At 41.8% G+C, this 27,518-nt stretch overlaps 4 protein-coding genes and 2 pseudogenes across 6 annotated transcripts in view; 3 read left to right on the top strand and 3 right to left on the bottom strand.

The window, feature by feature from the left end:
• The window catches only part of LOC6630052 (transmembrane and coiled-coil domain protein 3-like), a 34,111-nt gene extending 25,441 nt beyond the window's left edge, over positions 1-8,670 (top strand). The window contains exons 2-10 of one of the 2 annotated variants that reach the window (XM_002054684.4): positions 3,047-3,231; positions 5,269-5,949; positions 6,563-6,627; positions 6,695-7,209; positions 7,310-7,430; positions 7,570-7,674; positions 7,737-7,850; positions 7,922-8,097; positions 8,164-8,670. In XM_002054684.4, the coding sequence (XP_002054720.2) occupies positions 3,047-3,231; positions 5,269-5,949; positions 6,563-6,627; positions 6,695-7,209; positions 7,310-7,430; positions 7,570-7,674; positions 7,737-7,850; positions 7,922-8,097; positions 8,164-8,290 (2,089 nt within the window). In that variant the 3' untranslated portion in view covers positions 8,291-8,670. Of the gene's footprint in view, positions 1-3,046; positions 3,232-4,865; positions 5,950-6,562; positions 6,628-6,694; positions 7,210-7,309; positions 7,431-7,569; positions 7,675-7,736; positions 7,851-7,921; positions 8,098-8,163 lie in introns of those variants that run through there. The other variant, XM_070210771.1, reaches the window with a different exon arrangement.
• A 1,147-nt stretch (positions 8,671-9,817) lies between these two features.
• Positions 9,818-14,863, bottom strand: LOC116651790 (E3 ubiquitin-protein ligase Godzilla-like). Of its 2 annotated transcripts, none has more exons than XM_032438817.2 (9): positions 14,534-14,863; positions 12,650-12,984; positions 12,411-12,586; positions 12,250-12,344; positions 11,863-12,056; positions 11,601-11,796; positions 11,200-11,538; positions 10,935-11,085; positions 9,818-10,861 (listed from the first exon to the last, which is right to left on the bottom strand). In XM_032438817.2, the coding sequence occupies exons 2-9, from the start codon at positions 12,761-12,763 to the stop codon at positions 10,492-10,494; spliced, it is 1,635 nt and encodes a 544-aa protein (XP_032294708.1). In that variant the 5' UTR covers positions 12,764-12,984; positions 14,534-14,863; the 3' UTR covers positions 9,818-10,491. The 2 variants fall into 2 exon arrangements, with proteins under 2 accessions (XP_032294708.1, XP_070066873.1); XM_070210772.1 differs by lacking the exon at positions 14,534-14,863 and adding an exon at positions 13,995-14,011.
• Positions 14,864-15,420: 557 nt separating this feature from the next.
• Positions 15,421-17,516, bottom strand: LOC116651789 (general transcription factor IIF subunit 1). Its single transcript, XM_032438814.2, has 4 exons — positions 17,386-17,516; positions 16,413-17,320; positions 15,776-16,351; positions 15,421-15,716 (listed from the first exon to the last, which is right to left on the bottom strand). Exons 1-4 carry the CDS (start codon positions 17,407-17,409, stop codon positions 15,515-15,517), a joined length of 1,710 nt encoding a protein of 569 aa, XP_032294705.1. The 5' UTR covers positions 17,410-17,516; the 3' UTR covers positions 15,421-15,514.
• Positions 17,517-17,769: 253 nt separating this feature from the next.
• LOC116651784 (zinc finger protein 532-like) lies at positions 17,770-19,587 on the top strand. Its single transcript, XM_032438796.2, has 2 exons — positions 17,770-17,999; positions 18,062-19,587. Exons 1-2 carry the CDS (start codon positions 17,865-17,867, stop codon positions 19,496-19,498), a joined length of 1,572 nt encoding a protein of 523 aa, XP_032294687.1. The 5' UTR covers positions 17,770-17,864; the 3' UTR covers positions 19,499-19,587.
• A 238-nt stretch (positions 19,588-19,825) lies between these two features.
• On the bottom strand, positions 19,826-21,594 carry LOC116651786 (antigen 5 like allergen Cul n 1-like; annotated as a pseudogene).
• An 834-nt stretch (positions 21,595-22,428) lies between these two features.
• LOC116651782 (transcription elongation regulator 1-like) lies at positions 22,429-27,513 on the top strand (annotated as a pseudogene).
• The last annotated feature ends 5 nt before the right edge of the window (positions 27,514-27,518 follow it).

The raw sequence follows: 27,518 nt of genomic DNA, 5'->3' as shown, positions 1-27,518 counted from the left end.
TTTTTCTGAAAAAGCATGATGTAGACATCATGCTCATCTCAGAAACACATCTGCACACAAACTTGTACCTAACAATGGAGGGGTACGTCTGCTACCGTGCGGATCACCCTACAGGACGAGCCAGAGGTGGTGCTGTAGTGCTGGCAAAGCAGGATTTAGCACACTACCATCTACACACAGTGACCTCCAGCGACACACAGCTGGCTGCTATCATGGTGGAGACTCCCTTGGGCGAAATCCTCGTTGCGGCAGCATACCTACCACCAAACATCCCCTGGAACCGAGCGGAATTTGATTCCCTGTTTGGCCAGCTTGGCCCCAAATTCATCGTTGGAGGCGACTTCAACGCTAAGCACAGACTGTGGGGAAACTACAGAGCTGACAGCAGAGGCACTGCGCTCCATGAGGCGCTCACTCCCTGCTCAGCCCAGGTACTGGCCACCGGTAGACCTACCCACTTTCCGTACAACCGGCAAAGTACGCCTTCCTGTATCGACTTTTTTATATTCAAGGGCATCCCCAACAGCGTACTATCGGTTCGCGAAGAGTATGATCTATCTTCCGACCATCTGCCACTCCTCACAACGATCAACACGGCTGCACAAAGGATCCCAAAAAAGCGCAGGCTTGTCCTCCCTGGGTCGAACATCCAACGATTTAAGGCCGAACTAAATAGCTTGATCAACCTAAACACGCAGATTCTGTCAGTTGAGGACGTCGACGCTGCAGTACAAACCCTGTTGGACCAAGTACATGCCGCAGCCGCCAACGCTGCGCCCGCACATATCTACTCAGCCCCTACAAGCCAGCGGCCAAGGACGTTTTCCCCCATATTGGAAGGTCTTCTCGCCCTAAAAAAGCGACTGAGGAGGGAGTATGTCCGTACCCAGGACCCCACGATTGACAGGATCTATCGTCGTATTGCTAACAGGGTCAGGAAGGAGCTGATTATCTCGAAAAGAAATGCCACAGACACCATGCTGGAGGAAGCAACGGCAGACGAGAGCTCCAAATTCGCGCTGTGGAAACTTAGCAGTCGATACAAGCGGCAAGCTGCGCCAAAGTTCCCCGTTCGACTTCCCGATGACACCTGGGCCAGATCACCAATGGACAGAGCCGAAGCCTTTGCCTGCAACTTGGAGGAGCGCTTCAAGCCGTTTGAGACCGCATCGCATGCAAGGATACAGCGAGTCGCGCAAATCCTGGAGGCGCCACTCCAAATGTCACTCCCTGTATCGCCAATCACCTTCCAAGAAGTAGAGCAGGAGATGAAGAGATTAAAAAGCAGCAAAGCCCCTGGGGAAGATCGGTTGGACAACCAGACAATCAAGCTACTGCCATACAAGGCGGTGCTTTTTCTCGTCGCCATTTTTAATGCAGCTCTTCGGCTAGGTTACTTTCCAGTGGCTTGGAAGAAGGCACATATAATCATGTTGCACAAGAGCGGAAAGCCCCCTAATCAACTGGGATCCTATCGCCCCATCAGCCTCCTGCCTGCCTTTGGTAAGATTCTGGAAAGGTGCATCCTCAGAAGGGTCCTGGATACCCCGGAAATAAAACGCTTGATCCCGAAGTTCCAGTTTGGGTTTCGACTCAAACACGGTACCCCTGAGCAACTACATCGGGTCACAAATTATATTTTGGACGGCTTTCACAGGAAAGAGTATGTGGTGGCAGCATACCTTGACATCCAAGAAGCCTTCGACCGGGTGTGGCACGCAGGACTCCTCTCTAAGATAAAGGACAAATTGAATCCGCAGCTATTTAGCACCATTGCGAGCTTCCTAACTGAGAGAACCTTTCAAGTGGTGCAGGATGGAGTAGCCTCTCAAACCAAACGCATAAAAGCGGGCGTTCCACAAGGCAGCGTCTTGGGTCCCACGCTATATAGCCTGTTTACACATGACATGCCCACAGCAAATGCAAGCAGACGGAATGATCGGCAGGACCTTCTGGTGGCCACGTTTGCTGACGACACGGCAATCCTTGCAAAAAACAAATGTGTGTACGTGGCAACTGACCTCTTGCAGGAATACCTCAAGCGATTTGAAAACTGGGCTTGTAGATGGAACATCGCAGTGAACCCTGGAAAGTGCGCCACGGTTACCCACACTCTACGCAAGGACTCATGCCCCGGACTTTTTCTTCATGGTGAGCTTCTAGAGCAATATCGTCAACACAAGTACCTAGGTGTCACTCTCGACAGACGACTTACATTTAGTAAGCACGTCTCTGCAGTAACGAGCAACATCAAATCTAAGATAAGGCGAATGAGCTGGCTCCTCAACTCCAAAAACAAACTCTCGCTCCGAAACAAGGTCCTAATCTACAAGGTAATCCTTGCCCCAGTGTGGCGTTACGGGCTTCAAGTTTACGGTATAGCTGCAAAAACACACCTGAACAAAATTCGCATCATTCAGGCCAAAACCCTGCGCAAAATAACTGGAGCCGAATGGTATATTCGCACACGCGACATCGCCAAGGACCTCAAGGTTCCAATGGTGGGCGACATAGTCAACAGGCAAGCAGCGAGCTACTCAACAAAGCTCCACAACCATCCAAACATCCTGGCGAGGAGCCTGCTAAGGAGGCGAAGAAGAAGGCGACTGAAGAGGACCTACCCAACCGACCTAATCGATCGTTATGTATAGGTGACAAGCTTCGTTAATTACACCAAAATATGTTTCTGTAATCTGTTAACCTAATTGTATAACTAATTGTAAAACCACAATCATCGCTAAGCTAAGTAATTATGTCACTCTGATAAAAGTTGCTAACATAGAGTAACAGGATACCAGATTTCTTAATAAACAAAATATAAAAAATAAAAAAAAAAAAAAAAAACACGATCTGCCAAATTGGCAGCTGGGCATTATTATATGCTCCAGTTTTGAATGACTGTGATTCGGATTATCAGCAGCCCAAGTTGATTCACCTTTTGACTTTGGACTCGCCGAGCAATTCTGTTTGCACTGGCCGCTATCTCAGTCTCAATGACAATATTTTCAATAATTAACATATTTGCCGTTTTTTTTTGTATTTGCAGCATTTGGAGGCAACTGCTCGAGATTCTTGCCAAGCAATATGCAATAATGGATTCATTGCCATCAGTTAGCGGTAGCCGGGATCATCTAACGCTGCAGTCGTTGCAGCCACTGCGCTCCTCTCGCGGTTCCAGCTCCAATTTACGGGCCAGTCGTTCTCCCTCAGCCACCAGAAGCAGCGAGCGAAGTAAATATAATTATAATTATAACTATTATAATCCTCAAACTGATAAGTTGCCCGTCAAGCACCAGCACCTGCAGTTCGGTTGTAGCCCAATAGCTTAATCACCTGGCCCATAATTGAACTCATGCGACACGCTCATCAACAGTCCTATCAGTGTGTGGGTTGATACGGATTTAATGCGGCTAGAAATGATAACCAATCTCTGCCACTTATTCACTTAGCACTTCCGCTCATGCGGCTTAGCAGTCGGTGCTAATTATGCTGCGAGATTTTATAGTCGTGCAAAGAGCAATAAACCTAAATAGATTAAACAGGCTTAATTTAATGAAAATCGTCTGCTAACATGTGTAGATAACAATTTTGTTCCACAAGAATCTTTATTAAATTTCTCAACTCACAGATGTAGACACCTTTTTATATATCATGCAAAGCCCAGAATATTCTCACTTTAATATTTTAACAAAATATGTTTAAATAGCTTTCATTCTGTCGCAGACCTAATCTAGTGATATCTTGAAATCAACCAGTAAATATTTCGAATCTTCACTTCCCAATCGCTCACTTGACGATGAGCTATTCAATTCTTAGGCATATTTCCGTATATTTTTACTACATATAAATACTTATACCCTACTATATAAATACACAGTTAAGGTTTGAAGAAGAGCAAATCGTTTATGTTTGAATAGATTACAGCAAATGTTACACTTGTTGAAAAGGACTAAAACAAAAGTCATAAACAATGTCAAACTTAGATACACTTATCATTCGCATCAAATCTCTAGTCTCTAAATTATGTGTGTACACACTGTTTTAAGTTGCTTTTAAATCATATTTATTTTGTTGCTCTTTTTTTGATTTTCGTAATACTTTGAGATTTTGTAGTCAAACATTTGCATGCAAATGGCTTAAAAGCGCACAAGTGACAACATGTGTTGTGTGCTTTTAAGCGCTGCATATGTGTGCGTGTGTGTGAGTGTGTGCGTGTGTGTGAGTATGTGCGTGTGTGTGTGTGAATGCATTTGTTGTCTTTGATTATTGTTGCTGAAATTTATTTTAACACATACATACATATGTGACGTTTGTGTGCGTTCATATCGTTCTTTCGCATTGTATTTAACTTGTGTGTTGATTATCCTTTTGTTCTCGTTTCTCTTTTATTTCTTTTGTGTATTTAAACAGCTTTGTAACCGTTGACCGCTACAGCACCCATACATACGTACACACATATATCTATATATATATATTAATATATATATACAACGTAGGTATAAAAATAGAAAATATTTCTAGCTAAACTTGCAATCGCACACATACACACATGCACATTTACAGTTATGTGAAAAATAATACGAACCTTGGCACACTAACAGAAAAGTTGGAGCTCATTTTTGTTTATTAATTACATTCTTATAAATATAGCATATATGGATTTATAAGTGGAAAGTAAACTAAATTGCCTTTTATATATCAAATTTGTGCATTGATAACAAATTCAAGATATTTCCTTCTTTGGAAAAATATATGTTAATTTGTACTTTTGCCATATAGTAGAATTGTTTTTCACGCATAACTGTACATACACAAATACCCATTTTCACACATTTCGTGCAATTTCAACGATTTTCTTTCCACAGCAATGCAGACGCGATTTTAAACGCTTTTTAATCGCTAACATTTGCTGCTGCTGCTGCTTTCTCACTGTCTGTCTCTATCTCTTTCTCTCACTGTCTCTTTTGACGCACAGCTGTCATTAACACACACACATGTACACTCTTGCTTACAAACGCAGCCGCAACAACAACAACAACAACAAAAACAACAAGAACAGCAGCTAATTGAATTTTTTTCTTTGTGGTATTTCGAGAGTTGCTTTGTGTTATTGCTTTATCATTGTGTTTGTTGTTATCGTTTGCTGCGACTGCACCTGTGATTCGCCTCGCCCTCATCCATCTGACTATTTGAAGTTTGAGCCGAGGCACAGCCATAAACTACATATATACGTACCATAAATACTTTCTATGCGCCACAACTCGGCAGTGTCCAGGGAGCGCACCGGCGACTCAGCGACAGCATCCGCGACCGGAACAGCAGCGACGTTGGCAGCCATTCAAGCGGCTGGAACGGCAACTGCAACGACGCCGACGGCAACGACGGCGGCAGCAGCAGCAGCAGCAGCAGCTGGAGGAGGTGGAGGAGGAGCGTCGGGTACGGCGGCCAGTTCAACGACAGCCAACAGCAATTCGTCGGCCTCGTCCGCCACAGTGGCAGCTGCACAGGCGGCTGTCTATAGCGGCGGCAACACGGTGACCGGCAGCCTGAGTAGCAGCGGGGGCGTGGCAGTGCGAGGTTTTCGCAGCCACAGCCCCACGCACCGGCGACGCAGTCGTGAACGCCAACGACGCACACATGGCTCCGATCAGGGCGGCCTGCTTGCCTATAGCGGGATTGTCGGTGTAGGCATTGGAGGCGATATGGCCGACTTTGGCGGTGGCGGCGGCGGCGGCAGCGCCGGCACTGGCAGCGGACTCGAGGATTCACGTTTGTCCGGCAACGAGGACTACTACGTATCGGTTGTCTCCGATGAATTCGATGGCAGCAAGAAGCTGCATCATCGGCGCACTCACGAACGCAGCTCCAGTGTGCAGGCCATCGATCGTCTCAACACGAAGATACAGTGCACCAAGGAGTCCATCAGACAGGAGCAAACGGCCCGGGATGGTGAGTACAGCGAATAGCACTTGTTTTCCATCGATTCGTTAGCATGTGTCCGAGAATTCTCTTTTTCCATAGCATACTTTTGCGAGCTTTGGCATTCGATTTAGTGAAAGTCGTCAACAAACGATTGCTCCGAACAGTTATTGTAGACAGTAGGCAATATCATGCAAAGTAATGAGGAATAGTTTAGTTAAATATATATAAATCTTCCGATTTGCAATGGCAAGGTTTTCGATCGATTTCCAGAGAAGCTTTCAGTAGTCCGTTGTCACTCTGGCTCCAAAAATTTGTTTAATATTATCAGTTTATCTGACACGGATATACACAAGTATATACTGCAAAGCTTGCTATTACGAGCATCCTGACAAAACCAATATACTCTCTTCACTTTCTCCAAAAAGTTAAAAAAAACGTGATTTTTTGATGAAATCTATATCCATCTAAATAACCAATAAAGTATGGAATAAGTTAGGCTTATCCGCTTGTTACATTGACGCGTGAACTAATTTAAAAGTTGATGTAATAACATTTTTAAAAAAATCAACTCAATTTTTATTATCTCCGAGGGAAAGAGAAAAAAATGCCCTTTTTTTAACATTTATTATTCTTCTTGTAGATAATGTGAACGAGTATCTGAAGCTCGCAGCCAGCGCCGACAAACAGCAACTGCAGCGCATCAAGGTAAGAGCTAAAATAGCAAATGCAAACCAATTGGTTATTAATTAAAATATATGTTGCTCATGTGCAGGCGGTGTTCGAGAAGAAGAATCAGAAGAGCGCACACAGCATATCACAGCTGCAAAAGAAACTGGACAACTATACGAAACGCGCCAAGGATCTGCAGAATCATCAATATCAGGCAAAGAGCCAGCACAGACAGCCGCGCGAGGTGCTGCGCGATGTCGGCCAGGGGCTGCGCAATGTGGGCGGCAATATACGCGACGGCATTACTGGCTTCTCCGGCTCGGTGATGTCCAAGCCGCGCGAATTTGCGCATCTCATTAAGAACAAATTTGGCAGTGCGGACAACATCAATCAGATTGGCGATGGCGAGCTTCAAGCCATTCAGTCGGCCAATCCCGACGGCCTGTCAGCGGGCGGTGAGCGATTGCTGCAGCAGCCCGGCGTTGGCACCTCAACGGGCTCTGGCGGTGGCAACAACATGAACAACAACAACACGGGCACTGGCAGCGGCACCGGCAAATTCAACAGCGACAACGGCAGTGAGTGCAGCAGCGTCACCAGCGAAAGCATACCAGCGGGGTAAGCAAAAGCATACAAGCGAAAGCATACCAGCGGGGCAGGGGATATTAACCAAAAGTTGCTGGTTGGATGATAATTGAACTCATTTCTGATTCCACAGATCTGGCAAGAGTCAGTCGGGCGCCAGCCAATATCACATTGTGCTCAAGTCCCTATTGACTGAACTGGCCGAGCGCAAGGCTGAGAACGAGAAGCTTAAGGAGCGTATCGAGCGCCTCGAGGTGGGTTGAAAACGAATTGACTACTTTAATGTTTTTCTCAGAGGAATATGCTTTGTGTTTGGAGATTTAAAATTAGAATTTAATAAATATTTTATTATTTTAATGAATCAATTAATTTTAACATTTCATTACATTTTAGACAAGCCAAAAGGAGTTCAACAGCTTAACCGCCACTCTCGAGAGCGAACGCTTTCGCGCCGAGGGATTGGAGGAGCAAATCAATGACTTGACGGAATTGCATCAGGTTCGTTCCATCAACATCAAGTGCAATATTTGTACTAATTTATGTGCGTGTCTCTGTTGCAGAATGAAATTGAGAATCTGAAGCAAACAATTGCTGACATGGAGGAAAAAGTACAATACCAAAGCGATGAAAGACTACGTGACGTCAACGAAGTGCTCGAGAATTGTCAAACAAGGGTAAGTCCAGACAGACAAACAGGCATTCCATTACAAATGTTAAATACTAAAACGCACCCCATACCAAACAGATATCGAAAATGGAGCATATGTCGCAGCAGCAATATGTAACCGTCGAGGGCATTGATAATTCGAATGCTCGCGCCCTGGTTGTGAAACTCATCAATGTGGTATTAACGATATTGCAAGTGGTGCTCCTGTTGGTAGCCACCGCTGCTGGCATTATAATGCCCTTTCTCAAAACGAGGTAAGTACACGCTATACGGACTTATGTTAGATACATATATACTCATCAACTGTCTTGTATTTGCAGGGTTCGCGTGTTGACCACATTTCTAACGATTTGCTTTATAATCTTTGTGATACGCCAATGGCCGGATGTTCAGGATATAGGCGGTGGCCTTGTGCGGCATCTCAAACAGTCGCTGGTGGTCAAGTGAAACGACTCTCTGTTCGATTAGTAGCGTCTTAATGTTAATAGTATTAAGTTGAAAACGTGCATACTTTGTATATAGCTTATAAATACACAAAACGTAATAGTTTAAAGTTAAATTAGTTACCATACAAAACGCGCATCACATGAACGACTCATATACACATATACGTACTATATACATTGTACAAACAAAATGGAAAACTCGCACACATCTGCACACTCACACACACATATACATATAAATACATATACATAAATGTATACACTTAGCGAAATTCGATTAAAACAAACTCTGCTAAAAGTTTAGTCCAATAACTGCTGCATTGCTGACAAGTTTCTGTGCATTACTCAATACTATAAATTAATAAATATATTTAAATAACATATACATATAGTTATCGTATACATTAAAAAAGTTTGTATTTGTACAAAAGATTATTTTATTTTTCTTGTTTCTTATTTTACAACTTCAACCCTGCTCGCCATGTTTGGAGCAATAATTAACGTGGCCTATACAATTCAACCAATATTATCAAAAGCCTATTTAAATTATAATGCAAGAGAGTACGCACGTATCTAGAAAATAAGATGCAAGTGAACTTGGTTTTTTAACAGCTGTTGTAATTTGCTGTCGGCGACAGTAAAAAATTTACTTTGACTACCATTAAAGGTAAAAATAATATAATTAAATAAATAATAATATATTCAAATACCTCTTCTATGAGTGTGGACCCTAGACTAGAGCATTTTTAATAATATTTAACAATGTTAAGAGAATTTTTTAAATAATTCAATAAAAAATTCTGTAGCATTCAGCTTCTGTCCGCACTCAACGAATCGCAGCATACTTTTAGGCGGCGCATTCAATAGAACTCGAAGCCATTATTTTTAACTAACTAATTTAATTATAAAATATCAACTTATCTCGGTGATAAATTGAATTTGGTAAGACAACACCACATCCGTATACTCATCTGCTATTCAACACCAAAATCTCGATGCTCAGACGTTGTCGGAGCCCTTACATCAAAAACGGATTATATTTATTGATACATCCATATTATTTAAATTATAGCAACTTTATAAATTAGACGCTTCGCCTGATAGCACCAACTGCTAAGCATGATTCTAATCGCTTAACAGACCCTCTCTCATTATGCTTCCCTGGCGTTTTGGCGCTTATATACAAAGTTATACGGGAAATAAGCCAAAGCAGATGCCATTTAAGTGGCTTAGTTTATTTCAATTACGTTTAATTTATTGTAAATTAATTTTAGATTACACTTTGAAACACACAATTTATTATGTCTTTAGGTTTAATTGATTTCGTCTTACAATATTTATATTTATAGTTGTGATCAGTTTTCATCAGTTGCAGTTGCTTCTTTTTTATTTAATTATCTTTGAGAAAATAATCACAAGCTAGCACTTTTATTTTTGATAATGCATTTTGAAAACCGTCATCCCTACAAAATTTTAACGTTTTTTTTTGTTTCATTATTCGTATTGCCTTTTACATTAAAAAATCGAATTGGAGAATTTAAATATATTACACAGCAAAACTTAAAATTAGTTAAATCGAGCATAATTATAGAGTAACAATCATACAAAATATAATAAATGGATTACATGTGGTGGATCATAACTTTGAGTTTCTGACTTGAAAACAAATTTTACATGCATATTAAAACTAGTGTTCAATCAATTGGTATAATTACACATGTTTGATTAATTTTCCTTTTTGACTTATTTGTATGAAAGTTTAATATTCTTTCGGAGTGTTGAGTGGATAAAAAACAAAAAAAAATCGAATATTGTATCCGAATCAGGTAAACATTTTACATTTTTGTTTTGTGTGTGGTTCGACTTTAGTTACGCAAGCCAATAATGTTAATAATATATAAGGTATATAAAATAAATCACAATTTGCATACGCATATTTATGTTTGTATGTAGTATGTATGAATGTAATATGTTTTTGGGTGCAAATCATAATCATGCATGATCGACGCGGCATGACGATGATGATTACAAATACAATTACAATTACATATTTATATTAAGGGTAAACATTTGTTAATTGTTTAAAACAAAGCAGCTGGCAGCCACAGCTTCGCCGCGTCCAAGCGACCTACACTTTACTACTTTTGCCTGCTTGGTGTGAACTATGCCTTAGAAAACTAAACTCTCTTATTCGCGTCTACCTCATATTAGAAACTGGCGATCTGCGGCGCTATGTGGTAGCGCGGCAACTCCTATGCCGCCCTGTGTGGGCGTCTGTAGAAACACCGAATCAGCCACTGCGGCTGCACCTGATGGCGTTTCTTGCTCTGTGGCGGGGGTACTAATTGCAATCGGTTCATAAATGGAACGATGCGGTGGCATATCGTCATCCTTGAAGGAGCCGCTTAAATTCGGATTTAGTATGTTGTTCGATGTGGGCGTGGACATAGCATCAGTCGCGGCGGTCGCCACAGTACCGCGGATCACAACATCACTTGTGCCAGACTCAAGATGATCGAGATATGGCGGTGCTGCCACGCTGATGCTTCTGGGCTCATCACGAAATAGGAAGCTGCGATTAAAATAAAACAAAAACAAGTGTAAAATATGTGGCACAAAATGGTATGATAATCTGCTAAACTTACCTGAAGTTTAACCGCGACCAAAGTGAGCGCCTTGGAGGGCTTAGCTGATCCACCAAATGAGCCGGTAAATTTGGTGACCGATCAAAGGGATTGACACGTCGTTGTACAGATGCCGATGTATTAGCCTGGGGTATAGCGGAATCCAAAAGCGCTGTGTTGGGTATATAAAAGGAACATATAATAAAATGTAATTTTAACATTTTAACACAAACTAATCTATTCATTCAGAGCTTAAGGGGGCTCACTAGAAATACTTAACACGCACCATTTTCGTCATCAGAGCTGTGATATTCCTGCGCTGCGGTGGGAGTATGCGCTGCATCCCCACGTCGAAATGTGCCATGTCTAGTGGTACCGGTTGCTGATGATGCAGAATTGATGCTGGCGCTGTTGCTGCCACTTGCCTCAGCAGCTGCAGTTGTCGCTTGGGGCTGCTGTTGCAACAGCGGCGTGGTATCATCATCTGTGTCAGTGACGCTATCTAAAGAAGGCTGTCGATTCCGACTCGCACGTGCTTCGCCTTTCGTAAAAACCTTCCGCTTGCATATGGGGCAGACGCGTCGATTTTCAGTTAGCCAGGGATCGATGCAGTGGCTGTGATAAGCTAGAATGCAAAAATTACGCGTTTTCAAATCAAATATTATTAAGTTAGCTCCATTTACTTACGATGCGAACATGGCAGCACCCGGAGCTTGTCGTCCTCAACAAAGTCCTCAAGACAGATTACGCATGTCTCATACTTGATGGTGGTATTGTTTTTTGTATAGCGCAGCACTGGAATCTTTTTGAGCATGCTTTTCGGCAATCGATAACGACGCAGTCGTCGCTGTTCCCGTATGCATTTGTATATCATGTAGACGATCTAGACAAAAAAAACAAGCAGATTAAGTTAAGCAAAAACTCAATTTAAGTTAAGCATACGATATACCATAATAAGAAAACATAATGCAATCAGTATGGAAAATGGCAATATCAGCTGTGTGTTGATATTGAAGGGCAGCTCGTCGTTTATGATTAGCACCACCTCTGGTGTAAAGAAAGATAACAATGTCTTGCCGGTCGTAAGACCCACAAAAACGGAGGCTATGTGTATCCCTGATGCATTGTTGGCGGTCATTTGTTCTGAAATAAGATAACGAATTTTTGCTTAAGTTACTCGTTTTGAGCTATAGAACTACGGAATGAGTGTAGACGGGTGACAATCGTGTCTGTCTCCTGGCATGGCTTATCAGAGCCCGTTAGCTAATTTAAGCACATTTTAACACACATACATGTTAATAGTCCGACTTAAAGTCTGTAAAGCAGCTTGTCATACCTAGTTCATCGCCTTCATTGTTGTAGATGATCACAGCGTAATAGGTTGCATTCTGAGCCACGCGCACTTTGCGCTCGAATGTGCAATCGCCACCGCTGTGTAAGCAGAAAAATATATCTTCACATTTTGGTATAGCTTTCAACAAGTGTAATTCTGCTTACCGCGACACAATCGCTACGAATTTGGCGCCAATTGGATAGCCGGTGCGAGGTGGTGGTTTTAGATTATCACAACCATACGCATTATTGGTCTCATGTGGCACCACAAACACACGAAGATTATTGCCCACGATGAGAGGTCCAAATGTGGCGGGCAAATCGTTAAATTCCTCAATTAGCTGTGTACAAGTATATTGAATTTTATTAGAGATTAGACAGAGAAGCTGGATTTACTTATGTACCTGTGTGGTGGTGCGCCTGTAAACGAGCACATGAGCATCGACGACGGCTTGATGGCATATCAAGCAGAGACCAAGTATTGCCAGTTTCAGTATGAGACAATGCTTCCAAGCCATGATGGTGTTAACCGTCTGCTGCTGGTGCTGTTTAGTACTAATCAACCTCAAGCTAGAAAAGCTGCTGTTGCGCGCAGTTGTTAAACTGTTGTTTTGCTGCTATTGCTTTATTTTGTTGATGTTGCTGCGTCTGCTGCTGCTGCTTATGATTGTTATCATTTGCACTATTCGCATGTCTCATCTGTGCGTATGTGTGCCTGGGCGTTTGTTTTTTTGGTGGCCTGCAAAACAAGTGCATAAATGAAAATCCATGAAAGACAAGCTCAGCGCAATGCAAACAAATGGCGTCGGCCAGAGCACCGCCATTGCCCGCTGATAAGATAAACGTTCTTTAATGCATACGTATATTATATACATATATATATTTTGTGTGTGTGTGTGTGTGTGTGTGTGTGTGTGTGTGTGTGTGTGTGTGTGTGTGTGTGTATGGGTGCATGAGTGTGTGCGTATCATCATTTTGTTTTCATTTTCTATGCTTGCTTCCTTCGGTCAGGCAATCAGCTGTTCGATTTTTGTTGACAAAAGTCCCTAGTGATGGCACTTTTACCGATTGTTATAAAATTGCATATTTACGCGGAGCAGATTCTTATGTAACAATTAGGACCATAACAAAGTGCCGCCTCGTTCCAGATTGTTGTTATGATTGAGCTTAATTTACATCAATTGAAATCTTGCAATATTTTGCAATGATATCTGCATAATCAATTGCTTTGCAAATAACAGCAGCTGCTACAGAAGTTAAAACAAACTTAAGTGAAAAGCTATCTGGCCAGCCGGTAGAATGAAACACAATGAATCATCGCTGGCCAGACGATAACATTCGGAAAGAACTTTGAAAGTAGAATTGCATTTTTGCCGATTTAGTTGAACCTGCGAAACAAACGTGGAGAATTTATGTGAATTATAGTGTGAGCTGATAATACATTTGGTATACATGCGGCAGGGGCAAAAATGTCACTAATTTTTGTATTAAATGCATAATTAAATAAAGAACGTCACATGTAATTAACACATCGTGCCCATACGAGCCAATACAACTGTGACATTAATGAGAACGTGACTTTGTTTTTATTGTATGCGCAAATAGAGAAATATAATCTGTACATAAACAAATAAACAAACACAAAGCCATCTGACATATGTGTGTACGCAATTGTGGGTTACTTTTAAATCATTGGCTGGAGCAGCGTGTGCCTTGTGATAAATATTTTGTGATATGTATAAGGCTTACCCTGATGCGATTCTTTTATCGCTACTTCAACGATCGTTGCCACAAAATACAAAATAAGTTATTCTTTTGCTAATTATTAACATATATCACATGTTTCAATCGACTGTTAATCTGCTTGAATATGCAAACAATAATTACACACACACACACACAAACATACACCACGCACGAAGGTATCCGCAGCACCACCCACCCACCACCAGTTTATACACAAACACTACGCCTTGAACTTTACGCACGCACAACTTTACCGTCAAGGTTTTTACTACAGTAAATAAAGAGAAAGACGCAGCAAATGGACTTGCTCCAACAGGTGAAATCCACAGGACAGCGCACGGCAAATCAATTAATATTTAAAATGATTGAAAAAAAGCTTGATTTACAACTGCGTTTGCTTTTGTTATGCCTTCAGTCTGTTGTTTGTGTGCGTGTCTGTGTGTGTGTGTGTGTGTTTGCACTGGTATGCAAAATAATTTACTTAAGAAAGCAGCTGGTGCTGAAGCATAACAATCGATATAACACGCAATGCTACTACTCACTTGTTTCTTATTGTTTATTATTGTATTTTTCTATTTAATTCGCCAAAGGCAACTTTTTGGTGTTTGCTGCACTGTTTTTTCTTCTTTTTAACACTCGCTCATTCTCATTCGTTTTTGTTCGTACTCGTCGCCATTGCAATTGCGTTGCAGTTAATTATGATTTAATGGCACAATACACGCACCGCCACTTGTGAGACTCAGCAAATGGGTCGGGAATTATTGTAATTTTGCTGATTACACATTTTACAGGATCTTAACTTTGCTTATTTAAGATGTTTTGTGGTCTAGAACTCAGCGCAGGGCTCGGACTGTCCAGTGTGACCATTGTCATATCGATGATTTCTTGCGAAAACCAATCGATGGATCGTTTATATTTTCCTATAGGGCTCTTCCTTTTTTCCGTATACAAACGTGATGAACTACATTATTATACTATTAACAAAAAATATATAGAAAGTATGTTTTCTTGCGAAGGTCGACATTGTTATATTTTTTTTTAAATATATTTTCAAGCTAAAAGTAATTCAGGATTGTTAAATTTTTTAATTTTACCGGATTACCTAAGATATTCCTCATTCATTGAGCGTAAAAATATGTGATTAAAATACATTATATATCATATGTTTTTTTTTTGTAGAAAGTTGATTGTTTTTTTTTCTGAAAAAGACCACTTTGTATTGTTACATAAGGATAAAAAGTATTTTTTTCATTGCCATAGCAAAATATATCGATAAGTTTCCGAGACCGTATCTAACACTATTTCTGACCCTATAAGATGGCGCCAAAATTAGAATTTGAACGACCCGTGCCAGTTTGTTGGCAAATATACGAGACGTAAATATAAATCAGTTTACGCGACACATTTTTGTAAAAATGAACAATTTCAGTTACAAAAATTCTCAATTTTTAATAAACCAGTTGTCGAACATGCACTGGCAATTAAAACATACAATGCATGCAGATAATAGTGTGGCGACATAATTATTTAATCCATAAATACATTTTCCCCTGTATGGTATGCTTCACAGGATTGATCTTCTTTAGAATCTTGGTCATGGTCTCGACCAAGCGATCGCTAGAAACGCCTGTCTTTTTGTTTTTGAATTTAGTCAGCAGCTCTGTAGCTGTCAAGGGCTTTCGCTTAAGATATCGACGCACTGCTTCCTCGGTGATACCATAGTCTCTGTGCAAACAAATCAAATATGAGCAATTAAATGACAAACACTGCAATTATATACTCACTCCACTTTGTTGCTGACTACGCCTGCGAATGATGATGGCAATGAGTTGCTCAGTTCGCTCTTGGGTCGTTTAGCGGGCGTGCTGCTAGGACTGTTGCTGGTGTCAGATCCGGTGAGATCGCTGGGCAAGCTGTTCATTTTGCGTTTGTTGGCGTCATTCGTGAGAGTGGGCGTGGCGGAGCGTGATTTATTTGCATTGCTGCCACTGGGGATGACCTTGTTGGCAGTGTCCTTCTCCTTGTCTTTATCTTTATTGGTTGCAGACTTCTTTTTAGACGGTCCATTGCTAAGGTCATCTTCGGTATCTGTGCTATCTGAACTGAGATCCGTTGATGAATCACTACCATTTGTCTTTGATTTCTTGTCGTCTTTTGATTGTTTCTTTTTCTTCTTATCCTTGGCGGTTTCTTCTTTGTTTTTCTCCTTTTTCTTTTTCTCTTCGCCTTCCTCCTTATCTGATTCATCTGATTTCTTTTCTTCATCCTCTTCTTCATCAGAAGTGAGCAACTTGCGCAGTGCATCCTCTTCAGCCACGCCTTTCATGTCCTTCACCATCTTAGACTCTGGATCTGGTTCACTGTAAATGGATTAATAATTAGATTAATAATGGTACAGGAAAATTACGGATTTTAACATACTCTTCACTAGAGCTGGTATCGTAGTCCATTTCGCGTCCCTCCTCGTCGCCGTCATCAGACTCCTCAAAAGCTTCATCGTCCACATCACGTTTCTTCTTCTTTTTATCCATGCCCTTTTTTCCCTTTCCTTTCTTCGCGGCGCCATCATCGCTGTCCTCCTGCTCCTTCTTCTTCTTTTCCTCCTCATCTTCAGAGTCGGACTCATCCTCAGAATCAATCCACTCATCCATATCGGTAATTTTAAGTTCCTTAGACTTTTTAGTGGCGGCCTTTAGCAATTTGACCTCCTCAGGATCTTGTTCTTCCTCCTCGTCGCCGCGCAAGCGCTTGCGCAACATAAGAGAAAAATAATTCATGACCTTTTTGCGACGTCCAAACTCCTGTTCGGCCTCCTCCGCCGACAGTGACTTGTAGCGCTGTATGGGCTGAAAGTTGTACCACTCATTCAAGGGATAGGCTTCGATAGCACCGTCTGGGGCGTGCGTGAATACGTAGAAAGCGGCATTTTCGCCCACTCCACCTTCTCGTATGCCCTTGAATTTTTTTCCCATTTTGCCACCCACTTTTAGAATCCAGGGTTGAGCCTCTGGTCTATATTTGCGTGCTATGATGCCAAATTTTTTACGACGCGCTTCTTCTCGCTGGTCACGATTGTACTCCGAGCCAGCGCCAAATTTAGGTTGTTCCTCGTCGATACCCCGAAATTCTTTCATATTGTTCTCCCGCTCCAGCTTGACGTTGCGCCACTGCGCGAAATCAACATTGAGCGTGGCATTAAAACGCATGACATGGTGTTTCTTGCGCATCTTAGGCACGCGAATCTTAAACTCCTGAACATTGCCACTCGACGAGGTCGAACTGGACGCCACTGCAGCTGCGGACGTGGTACCTCCACCACTACTGCTAGTCTGGAATTCGTATGGCATTGGATTCATCATTAAAAGTTGTCAAATGTAATCGGTACTTTACTTACTGTCGATTTTGCTGCAATCGACATGCTCGAATTGTGAAATGAATATAAATTTATTTTCCTAATTCCTTTCTATGAACGAAGTTACTGACCGGCCGATTATTTTGTATTTATGTATCGATTATAAAACATTTTCGATTATAAAATTTTAGTTCACGTTTTAAAAATATAGGTGACCATTTTTAGACAATTAGTATTTAGAAAGTTTAAGAGAATATTTTAATTTATCTATACTTATGAGTCAATCAAACTAAACAAATAACAATGTTTACTGCAATATTGCTTATTACATAAACGGTTGATTAAGAAATATTCAATAATTTGATAGGTGATTAAGGCGACCATGTTGCGAGCACTCATCGATAAATCGATATTTTACGGTTTCATACATGCTCTCATCTCTAGCCGCATTCTGCCAATGTTGTGTTTTTAATTCAATAAATTTGGATTTTTGGTTCTTTTGACCTGCATTTATACTTAAAATGTCACGAAACAGCGTGCTGACCGATGAGCAAAGCAAACTTAATGCTCGCCTGGAAGCACATATGGTCTATATATGCCCTGAATGCGGCAAGGCGTTTCGCACACAAGCCGAGTGGCGACAGCACTTAAATACGGTATGAATGTGTAAAGCAATAGTTTATCTTCCTTATTTTCTTATTTGGTAATTCTAATGCAGAAGCACGACTACCTCAAAAAGACTTATTCGGATTTCAATTTTATTCAAATCGATGAGAATTTCCACGAGTGCCAACTTTGCTTAAAGTGGGTGGAGAATGCCCACAAAACAATTGCCCTCCTACAATACCATTACTTTATGCATCTGGACCATCGCGAAACTTACCGGTGTGTACATTGTCGCCTGGCGTATACACGGCGACGAGCATTAAATGAACATCTGTTATCCACGCATATAAAAGAGATTGAAAAGTATGAGGCCAAGTTGAAGCAAGTGAAACGTAGCCAGGAAGAAAAAAAAGCACCAAAAGGTAAAGGTGCAAGACAGCCGCGCCGGCGCAATGATCTGTTGCAAAAGGCATTAATGGACATTGATCTGCAGACGGAAGATCAGGATGTAGCAACGCCATCAACTAATCCTTCAGTGAAGGCTAAGCCCAATGCTAGCGAACAGGCGCTAGATCGCAGCTTAAATGCCTACGAGGACATCGTGCGTAAGGAAATGGAGCAAAAACAGTCGCAGGATGTGCAAAACGAAGCTGATTTGGATGCACTGTGCCAAGAGTTCTTTGAGGAGCGCCTTGAGGAAACTGATAAAGCAGCAAAGCCGGCTGAAGCACGTCCCCAGCAAAATAAGGAAGTTGTGATTATTGAAATCGATGCACTGGGCAAGGATGAAGTGGATAAATTAAAGAAGAAAATGAAGACAGAACCAAAAACAGATACAGAAATAACACCGTCGCCCAAACGTCGGCGTTTAACAACAACACCCGAACGGGATGGCGATGCAGATGTCAGCATCAGCGGCCTGGCGAAACTCATTTCGTACTTGTGTCCCACGTGCGGTAAGGAAATTGAATCGATGGATGACTGGCGTAGTCATGTATTTAAGAAGCATAACTTCGAGCATTATATTGAGAATAGCTTCAAGATCAAGGATCGACAAAGCATTTGCCTGCAATGCAATGAGGTGCAGCATACCACCAAACGCACTGAGCTGCAGAAGCATTGCTTTAAGCATTTGCCCTTTCGCTCGTATTTGAAGTGCACTTTATGCGACCGGACCAAGACTAGCATGTCAAAGATGTACAATCATATACGTTACAATCATCAGGAGGAGCTTCAGCGCAAGAACAAAACCCAATTGCTTATCAAGCCGGAGCCCAAATGGACGATTCCGCAACGTTCAGTAAACCATCGTGAAAGTTCTGAGCCTGATCGTCGTAACAACGAACCGGAAGAGGAACGCATATGCAAATATTGCAATAAAGTTTTTAAAACATTTTGGCGTTTCGAGCGCCATGCGACACTGTGCAAGGCGCAATCCGCGTCCAAATCTACGCCAGATATAACGGCCGATTCATTGCTTAAGCATTTGCGCGAGGGGCGATCACGCATGAATACCATATGGAAGAAAATGCAAATGGAGGTGTGCTAGTATCTAGTTAGTCTTATATGTCAGTGGTAGTAGTAGTAGTATTAGTTTTGTTGAGATAAATAAAATGCAGACAAAGCATTTCTAATCTAGTCGAAGCATTTAAACATTATAACGTGAAATATTCTATTTTGGGTCATTCTTCTCGGCTCATCTATCTCGGGAATATTTCATGTTACCATGTTACCAGAAAGTATGAAATTTTATGGAAGAAAGATGGTAGAGACGTGACTCAACGGGTTACAGGGTTGGTTAACTAAATAATATAAAAGGTTAAAAAAGTTAGGTCCTCATTCTGTTAGGGTATCAAAGCATATTATATAACTATTTATGCTGAGCCAACACTCACTATCTACGACCTTTATTATGCCTATAATTATTATAGATCTTGGTTTCATCATAAATTTAATAACATCTGCAACCAACTGCACATACATGAGGTTTTTGAAATTAAAGTGAATATTAATCAAAATGTTGCTAGTGAAATGTCGTACAAATCAGAATTGAAGGAATACAAACCTTATAAAATTTTTACCAAATTTTGGAGAATTCAAATAACGCTGTTAGCGTCAAAGTGTGCGCCATTTAGCCACACCTCTGCTGTGGTGCTTTGCTTTTTGGGTTCTTAACATGACTTTGGGTCCTGCAGCATGTGTTCTAGATGAAATGCCACGTTGGCGAATTGGCAGTACGCGATTCTCGATAGTATTCTGAATATGCAATTCGCGCGTGCGCACCAGTGCATCTTGGAAATCCATTTTTGGTATCTTGTCAGTGTCGACTTCATGGTTCATGGTTAACATCACAACGTTGCGATCTTTGCCCTTTTTCAACGATTTTTTTACATTTTCCGTAAATCTGAGGAACTTGTTACGCCAATAGTCATTATTAGCGATTTCTTCGTTTTGTAAGTCATCATCATGTTGGGTATTATTTTGAACACCCTGTGTAGCAATTTGGACGTCCTTGGTGGCATTTTGAGCGCCCTGTGTAGCATTTTGAACGTCATTAACAGTTGTATTTGTCGCTTCTCCAGGATTCAGCATGTTCTCATTTTTTTGCTCTCCGTCAGGAATTGTATTATTTTTACCTGCCTCATCTGGTTTAGTTCTACGACTCGCTACACCTCGCTGGGTCTTAGTACCTTTGCCTTTCTTAGTTGACTGACTTGCTGCTACCCTGTGCTTGGTCACACTTACCGAGCAGAGATTTACGAATGATGGATTTTTACCAGATTTGCAGGATTCAGCAGGATGGAGACCTCTGAACGTAGACCGGCTGGCCCACAACGGGCGCCTGATCAAAGTTGCAGGTTAAAAATGTTTGCAGCCATCCATTATTTGACTGTTGCAGAGCTGCGCAGCCCACACTGTGTACGTTGTCATGCACAAGTTGCATGAAGTTCAACCTTGGATTACTATAAATAACAATTTTTGTTAATTTCGAAAGATGCATTTGATTATCTGTATCTTACCCATATGGGTTCTTGTATTTGGCGATGTCGTGCATCGTCACATTTTGCTCCTCGTTAAACCATAATTGAAGTTGCGTGTATAAAATATCATCCAAGTCGGGTATTGTGCCTCTGTAACCACGATAGGCAACCGTCTGTCCGACATTCTTAAAGCTATCCGTATTGCGGCAAGCATCATAGTGCAAATAACAATTGCGCACATTCATCTCTGCCAGAAAGGCCAGTTCCTTGTCCCACTCAACGGTGCTCATATTGGCAGCTGAACTAAAGCCGTGAATCCACCTCGTGCTACCATGTTGCGCACCGTATTTATACGTTTTATTAAAAAGGCACGCAGCTTACTAGTCATGGAGATGACCTCAGCATCGATGCTACATGTTTCGTCGAAAGACTTGCGAATATGGCATATTGAAAGGCGTATCAATACGGAAATAGTTGCCCCCCAAATCGGGTTTACTTACGTCTGGATTCATTCCGCAGGCGACATGCTTATTGTTAGGACATAAACTGACTGCGCAGTAATTCTTGGTCGGATGCCCAGCATTTACCATGAAAATCATGCAACTCAAATACGCTATGGAACTTGACCACAACATTTTACGATGAGATATCATAGCGTTTTGAGCCAAATACAGTTTTCTGGTTGCCAATTAGTTCATGGTATATAATCTGTGTAATTCCGATTTTCAACTACAGTGAATTGTTTAATTTTTATAAATGTTTGTTACGCTGCTCTTAAATACAAGCCTCTCGTCGGAGTATCATTTATAATTTAATTTAATACACTTCGCTTTGCAAGCCACATAAAAAATAAGGTCACATTAAAACGTGTACTTCCCGGCGTTACCCGGTCGAAGTTTTTGCTTCAACCTTAAGATTGAAAAATTTAAATCTACCCGCTAATCGATATTTGCAAATTAAATTTGGGTATATTAAAGATTACAAATTATATGATATATGTTTATATATTTAAAAAAATGCGACTAAATTATATTAACATAAGGTAAAGAAGATTTGTCCTATCAGAATCACGCTCAATTATACCATTAAGTCATATTTATATGGCGGTAAATGTGAAACCCCTTTAGATTCAAAACATCGTTGATTAAAACTTATCTATCGAAAACGTAATCGACGTAATCGTAATCGAAAAAGCTTGCCATGAACCAATTAAATGTTTTTAGAAATGAGTTTCAATTAAAAAACAAATGTATTATTTTATTAAGATTTCTTTTAATTTCCGATGTAAATGAGCTCTTTTAATAATGGTAAGTTATAACATTATATTGCTCATTAAAATACAACTTAAACTTTTAGTATTTGTTGGTATTTTTAGTTATATCCGATGGAACCATAATATTTACACTTATCGATATTAATGGTTGTCACTTTTCATGGCGAACCGATAACAACAAGAGACAGACAGTCAATACTTATCGATAGCGGTAAAAAAAGTTTGTAGAAAATTTCTTCATTTCTAAATGCTAATTGAATAGAGTATTATTGAGTGATAATTGTGCAATGGAAACCAGTTTGGATGAAAGCATGGATGCCGATAGAGCAAGTCCAAGTCCGCAAGACACTCAATCGCAAACTTCACCAGCAATCAACGGCAAACCCGCTGGTGTTGGTGTTGGTAGTCAAGACGGCCTAAAAGGGGTGGCAATTACTAATGAAAAAACAAACGCGAGCGACTTGCAAAGGTAAGTGCCTGGCACCGGTGGTCTCTATTTATCGTGAACATGTGCAACGATGCGTCAACTTTAACTTCTTGTAGGAGCAAGCCGTTCAATGCGTTTAGCGGTCGCCCAATGGGCGAGCACACCCAGATGCAGCAACGCACCAGCAGGCTGCTCAGCATATGGCCAATAGTCAACCAGCTCAGGCGGTCAATGGAGTTTCACAGGCGCCAGAAATTTGGGTCGAAACGAAAGCCGAGGACGGACGTTCGTATTATTATCATGCAGTGACTCGTGAGACAACCTGGACGCGACCGGATGGTCCAAATATAAAATTATGACACAAAACTGAGGTCGAGGAACTGGCCAAACGTCAAACGAATACGGTTGCTAAGCCTGAAACGAGCTTAACGGATCATGCTGAAGTGCCACCTGGAGCATCTGCTTTGCCTGGCCATTCACATTTGACCTCGCAACCACCGCCGCATCTATTGAACCAACCACCGCCCAATGCTGCGGCGCCGCTGCTTAGCCAGCCGCCTCCGAATGTGCGACAGCAACCGCCACCGATGTTCCAACAGCCAACCGCATGCAGCCCCACCAGGCTTTGGTCAGCCGCCGCCGTTTTGCATGCCACCACCCGCTTATGGATTTCCCGGTGCTGCACCAGCAGGTCCCTGGGGCGTTGGAGTGCCACCATGGCAACAGCAGCAGCATATGCATGCACCGCCTGGAGCAGCACAAGAACAAGCCCGCTAAGAATCTGATTATCAAGCCGGGTGTTATTGATCCGGCGGTCATTGCCCGCGCAGCCGAATGGTCGGAGCATCGTGCACCTGATGGCCGACCCTACTATTTTCATGCAGCACGTGGCGAGAGCGTGTGGGAGAAACCACAAGCGCTTCGCGACATGGAAGCGGCACGCATGGCAGCCACTCGGGCGCTGCACCACAAACAGCAGCAGTTGGCCCGCCGAGCGGCATGCCGCCTCATTTGCTTCCCAATCCGCTAATGCATATGCCGCCGGGTGCTGCACCTGGCTTTGATCCGCAAATGGCATTCGCAGCCGCTGCGGCAGCCATGAAGGCTAACAGTGAAACAAACAAGGCTGCACAGGCCGCAGTGCTGGAGAAGGAGGCTAAAAAGGCGGCCGAGGAGAAACGCAAAAAGGAGGAAGAACAAAAGAAACTCGCGGCAGCTGTAGCGAGTGCCAAGCAAACCGACAAATCGCGTCCTGTGACCAGCACGCCCATTGCGGGTACACCATGGTGTGTTTGTATGGACCGGTGATGCGCGTGTCTTTTATAATCCGTCAACTCGCACTTCAGTTTGGGATCGACCAGAAGATTTAATGAATCGCGAGGATGTCGACAAGGCGGTTAATGAACGGCCAGAGCAACTGAAATGCAGAAGAAAATCTGCTGAGCCAGATCATAAACTAGGCGAGAATGCCAGTGTGCTGGAGAAGCTGGCACAAGCTCAGCAGCAACCACAACAGGTTCAGCGCGTGGAACCGGATGATGACGAAGATGATGAGATCATTAAAATACGCACCGAATCCGAATCGAGCGTGGAGGAGGTACCCACAAAGCGGGTGCGCACGTGTAAGTTCAACAAACATTTTATCCAACATTTTTAATATCTAATATACGAAGTATCATCGACATATAATAACAAACCCTAATTGTGTTTGTTTTCTACGTAACCTAGTTACTAAACCCAAGAAAAATGAGGATGCAGTACTGGAGGCTGAACAGCGTGCGGCCAAGGAGCGTGCTTTGGTGCCACTCGAGACGCGCGTCACTCAGTTCAAGGAGATGTTGCGCGAAAAGGATGTTTCAGCATTCACACCTGGGAAAAGGAGCTACACAAGATTGTGTTCGATCCACGCTATTTGCTGCTCACATCAAAGGAACGCAAACAGGTATTGAAAAGTATGTGAAGGATCGCGCAGAGGAGGAGCGCAAAGAGAAACGCAATAAGATGCGACAGAAGCGCGACGATTTCCGCAAACTCATGGAGGAAGCCAAGCTGCATGGCAAGTAAGTATTTAACTGAAACGAATAATTTGAATTATAGAAATAATTCGCAATACCTTTTATTTTAGATCATCCTTTCGGAGTTTAGTCAGCGCAATGCCAAGGAGGAGCGATATCGAGCCCATAGAGAAGGTGCGCGAGCGCGAGAGTTTGTTCAATGAATTTATCGTTGAGGTGCGTCGGCGGGAGAAAGAGGATAAACAGCTGAGAAAAGAGCAGGTATGTGTTGGCGTTGTGCGACTAACTGCCCACTTACGTATCCATATCCATATATGCATATCTATTCTTATATATGTTATTGACTTACCATATTTTGTATACAACGTATTTATATAATGTTATTGATTTTTGTTAATTAATACAACATGAACCGATCGATCCCCTGATCTGAACGATTGCCCCTGACCGACCGGTTCGGTTACAATTTCATGTTGCAAATTGTGTGTTCGGTACGACCAAATTTGTAGATAAGAGCTAACAGATTACAGCACAAAGCACCCACCAAATGCAAACACCAAATTCACATACAGCCGTTGTTCCTGTCGTCATCGTTGTCGTCGTCATCTCGTTGTCTTCATGGTCCCAGTTCCAGGCCAAAGTTGATAGCTCAAGTTCACCACGCACACGCTTGCAAAATCTGTGTGTGGTGAGTTCAAAATAAAAAAAAAAAAAAATTTACAAAAAAAAAATTTGTTTTTCTGCAAATAAGAAACAAATTTGGAATCAAACAAAAACAATACAAAACAAAAAAAATCAATAAAACAATCACTAAAAATCAAAAGGTATGCAAAAATTGAAAATTACCTGATAATCGTTGGTGTGATTTCCACTTCCCGCCCCGCCCTGCGTCGCACATGTCGCCTAGGAATGATGTTGTGCCAATGATGATGATGATCGATGATCAATGATGGTGATGATGTTATTTGGCTTATTTTTTCGTAAAAGATGTGATGTTGATGTTGGAAGTCAATGTTTGGTTATTGGAAGCGGAAGGAAGCCACTCATCACTGAACAGCAACAACAACCATTACAGAACGGGCAACAGCAACAACAACAAAACGTGTACAGGTGGCTTCGAGGCTGAGCAAACAGTATGAATTATACATAATTTAATTAAACCAATAATTTTTTTGTTTTACCAAAACTTGTAAATGGCAGCGCCCACAACAGGAGAATTAATTTACCCAATCCAAGCCTGTGCAGAGCAAAGTGAGAACTGCCTAAGAGAACAACACTTGCTCTCTCCTCTCACATTGCTCTCACAAGCTTCAGGCAACGGCGCAGCACGTTGATAGACTCTCTGTCTCTCACTCAGACACTATTTTATTTATATCTTATGTATTTGGTACGTTTACTTTAGTTTTATATACTGTGCACTTCGGCCCAGCTGAAGTCCCTGACCCCGGCCGCGTAAAATCATAGAGAAAATGCATCATACATTACCGATTCCTTATTACCGATTCAAGATACACGCATATCTAAAACAATTTCTTAATTAATTCAAAATAAATGTCGTATTTATAAGCTAGGATGGCACCGTATACTTTGAAACTCACAATGTTTAAGTTGTGTATTGCAACATTTTACCTAGAAAACATTTAATTGTTGCTTTTATATATTTAAAGATTGATAACAAGTGTCTAAATATTAGAACGTTTTTATTATTTAGATAAAAATTAGCCTAGCTTGGGATTGAAACCCAGATGCCGATTATCAACTTCCCTTAGTGCAGAGCTCACTGGAAGTCTTTCTTACCGCGATAAAATGATTTAGCAGTTTAATTGCTTTTGACTAGCTTTTTTAGTTTATATTTTAGTTTTATTATCCGTTATAGTCTGTATCAGACCCTGTCTTACACTGCATTTCTCTAAGGGTATCACGGCCACAACTAATCACAAAGTTTTCTTTCAGTTATGTCTCTTTCAAAGCTAATCGAAACATTCTTTTACAGGAAAACAAAGCGTGTAACTATGTTTATAAGTTTAAAATGATTATATATTAAGGCAAGTTAAGTTAGTGCCCTACGTAATAGATCCTTAAGTGAAATATGCATCAGTGTCAGAGGCGTAACTAATTCATTTTTTTAATACATTTCTCTTCTCTTCCGCATGGCTGTCATGTTGAATTACTTTTTGAATCTTTAGATACGCAAGGATGGATATGCTGCGGGAGCGTCATGATATTGACCGGCACACGCGCTGGTATGACATCAAAAAGAAGTTCGAATCGGATTCGCGGTATCGAGCAGTAGATTCCATGTACCGAGAACAATACTTCGAGGACTACATGCACATTATGAAGGACGAGAAGCGTAGAGAGCGTGAGCTTCGTGATCAGCGTGATAGGGAACGCAGCGTGAACGCAAATCAGATCGCCGAGATAGGGATAAGGAAAAAGAGAAAAGCCGCAAGGAAAGTCGCAGGGATCGCAGTCGCTCAAGAGATCGAGAGCGTAAATCGTCGCGGGACAAGGAGGAGAAGAACAAGGATCGCAAGAAACAAGATACGCCGGTGAATATCAAAATATACATAAGCCCGGTTATGCTTGGAATATATGATCATACTGATGCTTTTAAATCTATTCGTAGGAGGAGGGTGAACACTGCGACGACTCGGATCGCGAAGAGCGTGCCGGTAGCGAGGATAGCGAACTCGCGCGTCAGCGCGAAACCGAAGCCGAACAAAAGCAAAAAGACCGCGAGCGCAAGTTGCGAGCGAGCAGAGCATTAGGGAGCGCGAAAAGGAGGTGCATCGCACTCTAGCTGGTCATCTGCGCGATCGTGACAAGGAGCGTGAGCATCACAAGCGTGACGAATGCATTGGACACTTTAC

This window comes from Drosophila virilis, unplaced genomic scaffold, assembly GCF_030788295.1.
Source record: "Drosophila virilis strain 15010-1051.87 unplaced genomic scaffold, Dvir_AGI_RSII-ME tig00000208, whole genome shotgun sequence".
NCBI lineage: Eukaryota > Metazoa > Arthropoda > Insecta > Diptera > Drosophilidae > Drosophila > Drosophila virilis.
The sequence above is the reverse complement of the archived record's forward strand: the minus strand, read 5'-3'. Positions and strand labels throughout refer to the sequence as shown.

Coding starts and splice junctions, on each gene's coding strand:
- LOC116651789 (XM_032438814.2), bottom strand. CDS start 17,409: ATGTCGATTGCAGCAAAATCGACA. Junction 17,321..17,385: donor CGATTGCAGCAAAATCGACA/GTAAGTAAAGTA, acceptor TACGAATTCCAG/ACTAGCAGTAGTGGTGGAGG. Junction 15,717..15,775: donor GTAGTCAGCAACAAAGTGGA/GTGAGTATATAA, acceptor TTGTTTGCACAG/AGACTATGGTATCACCGAGG.
- LOC116651790 (XM_032438817.2), bottom strand. CDS start 12,763: ATGGCTTGGAAGCATTGTCTCATACTGAAACTGGCAATACTTGGTCTC. Junction 12,587..12,649: donor ACAGGCGCACCACCACACAG/GTACATAAGTAA, acceptor ACTTGTACACAG/CTAATTGAGGAATTTAACGA. Junction 11,539..11,600: donor GGTGCTGCCATGTTCGCATC/GTAAGTAAATGG, acceptor TTTGCATTCTAG/CTTATCACAGCCACTGCATC.
- LOC116651784 (XM_032438796.2), top strand. CDS start 17,865: ATGTCACGAAACAGCGTGCTGACCGATGAGCAAAGCAAACTTAATGCT. Junction 18,000..18,061: donor GGCGACAGCACTTAAATACG/GTATGAATGTGT, acceptor ATTCTAATGCAG/AAGCACGACTACCTCAAAAA.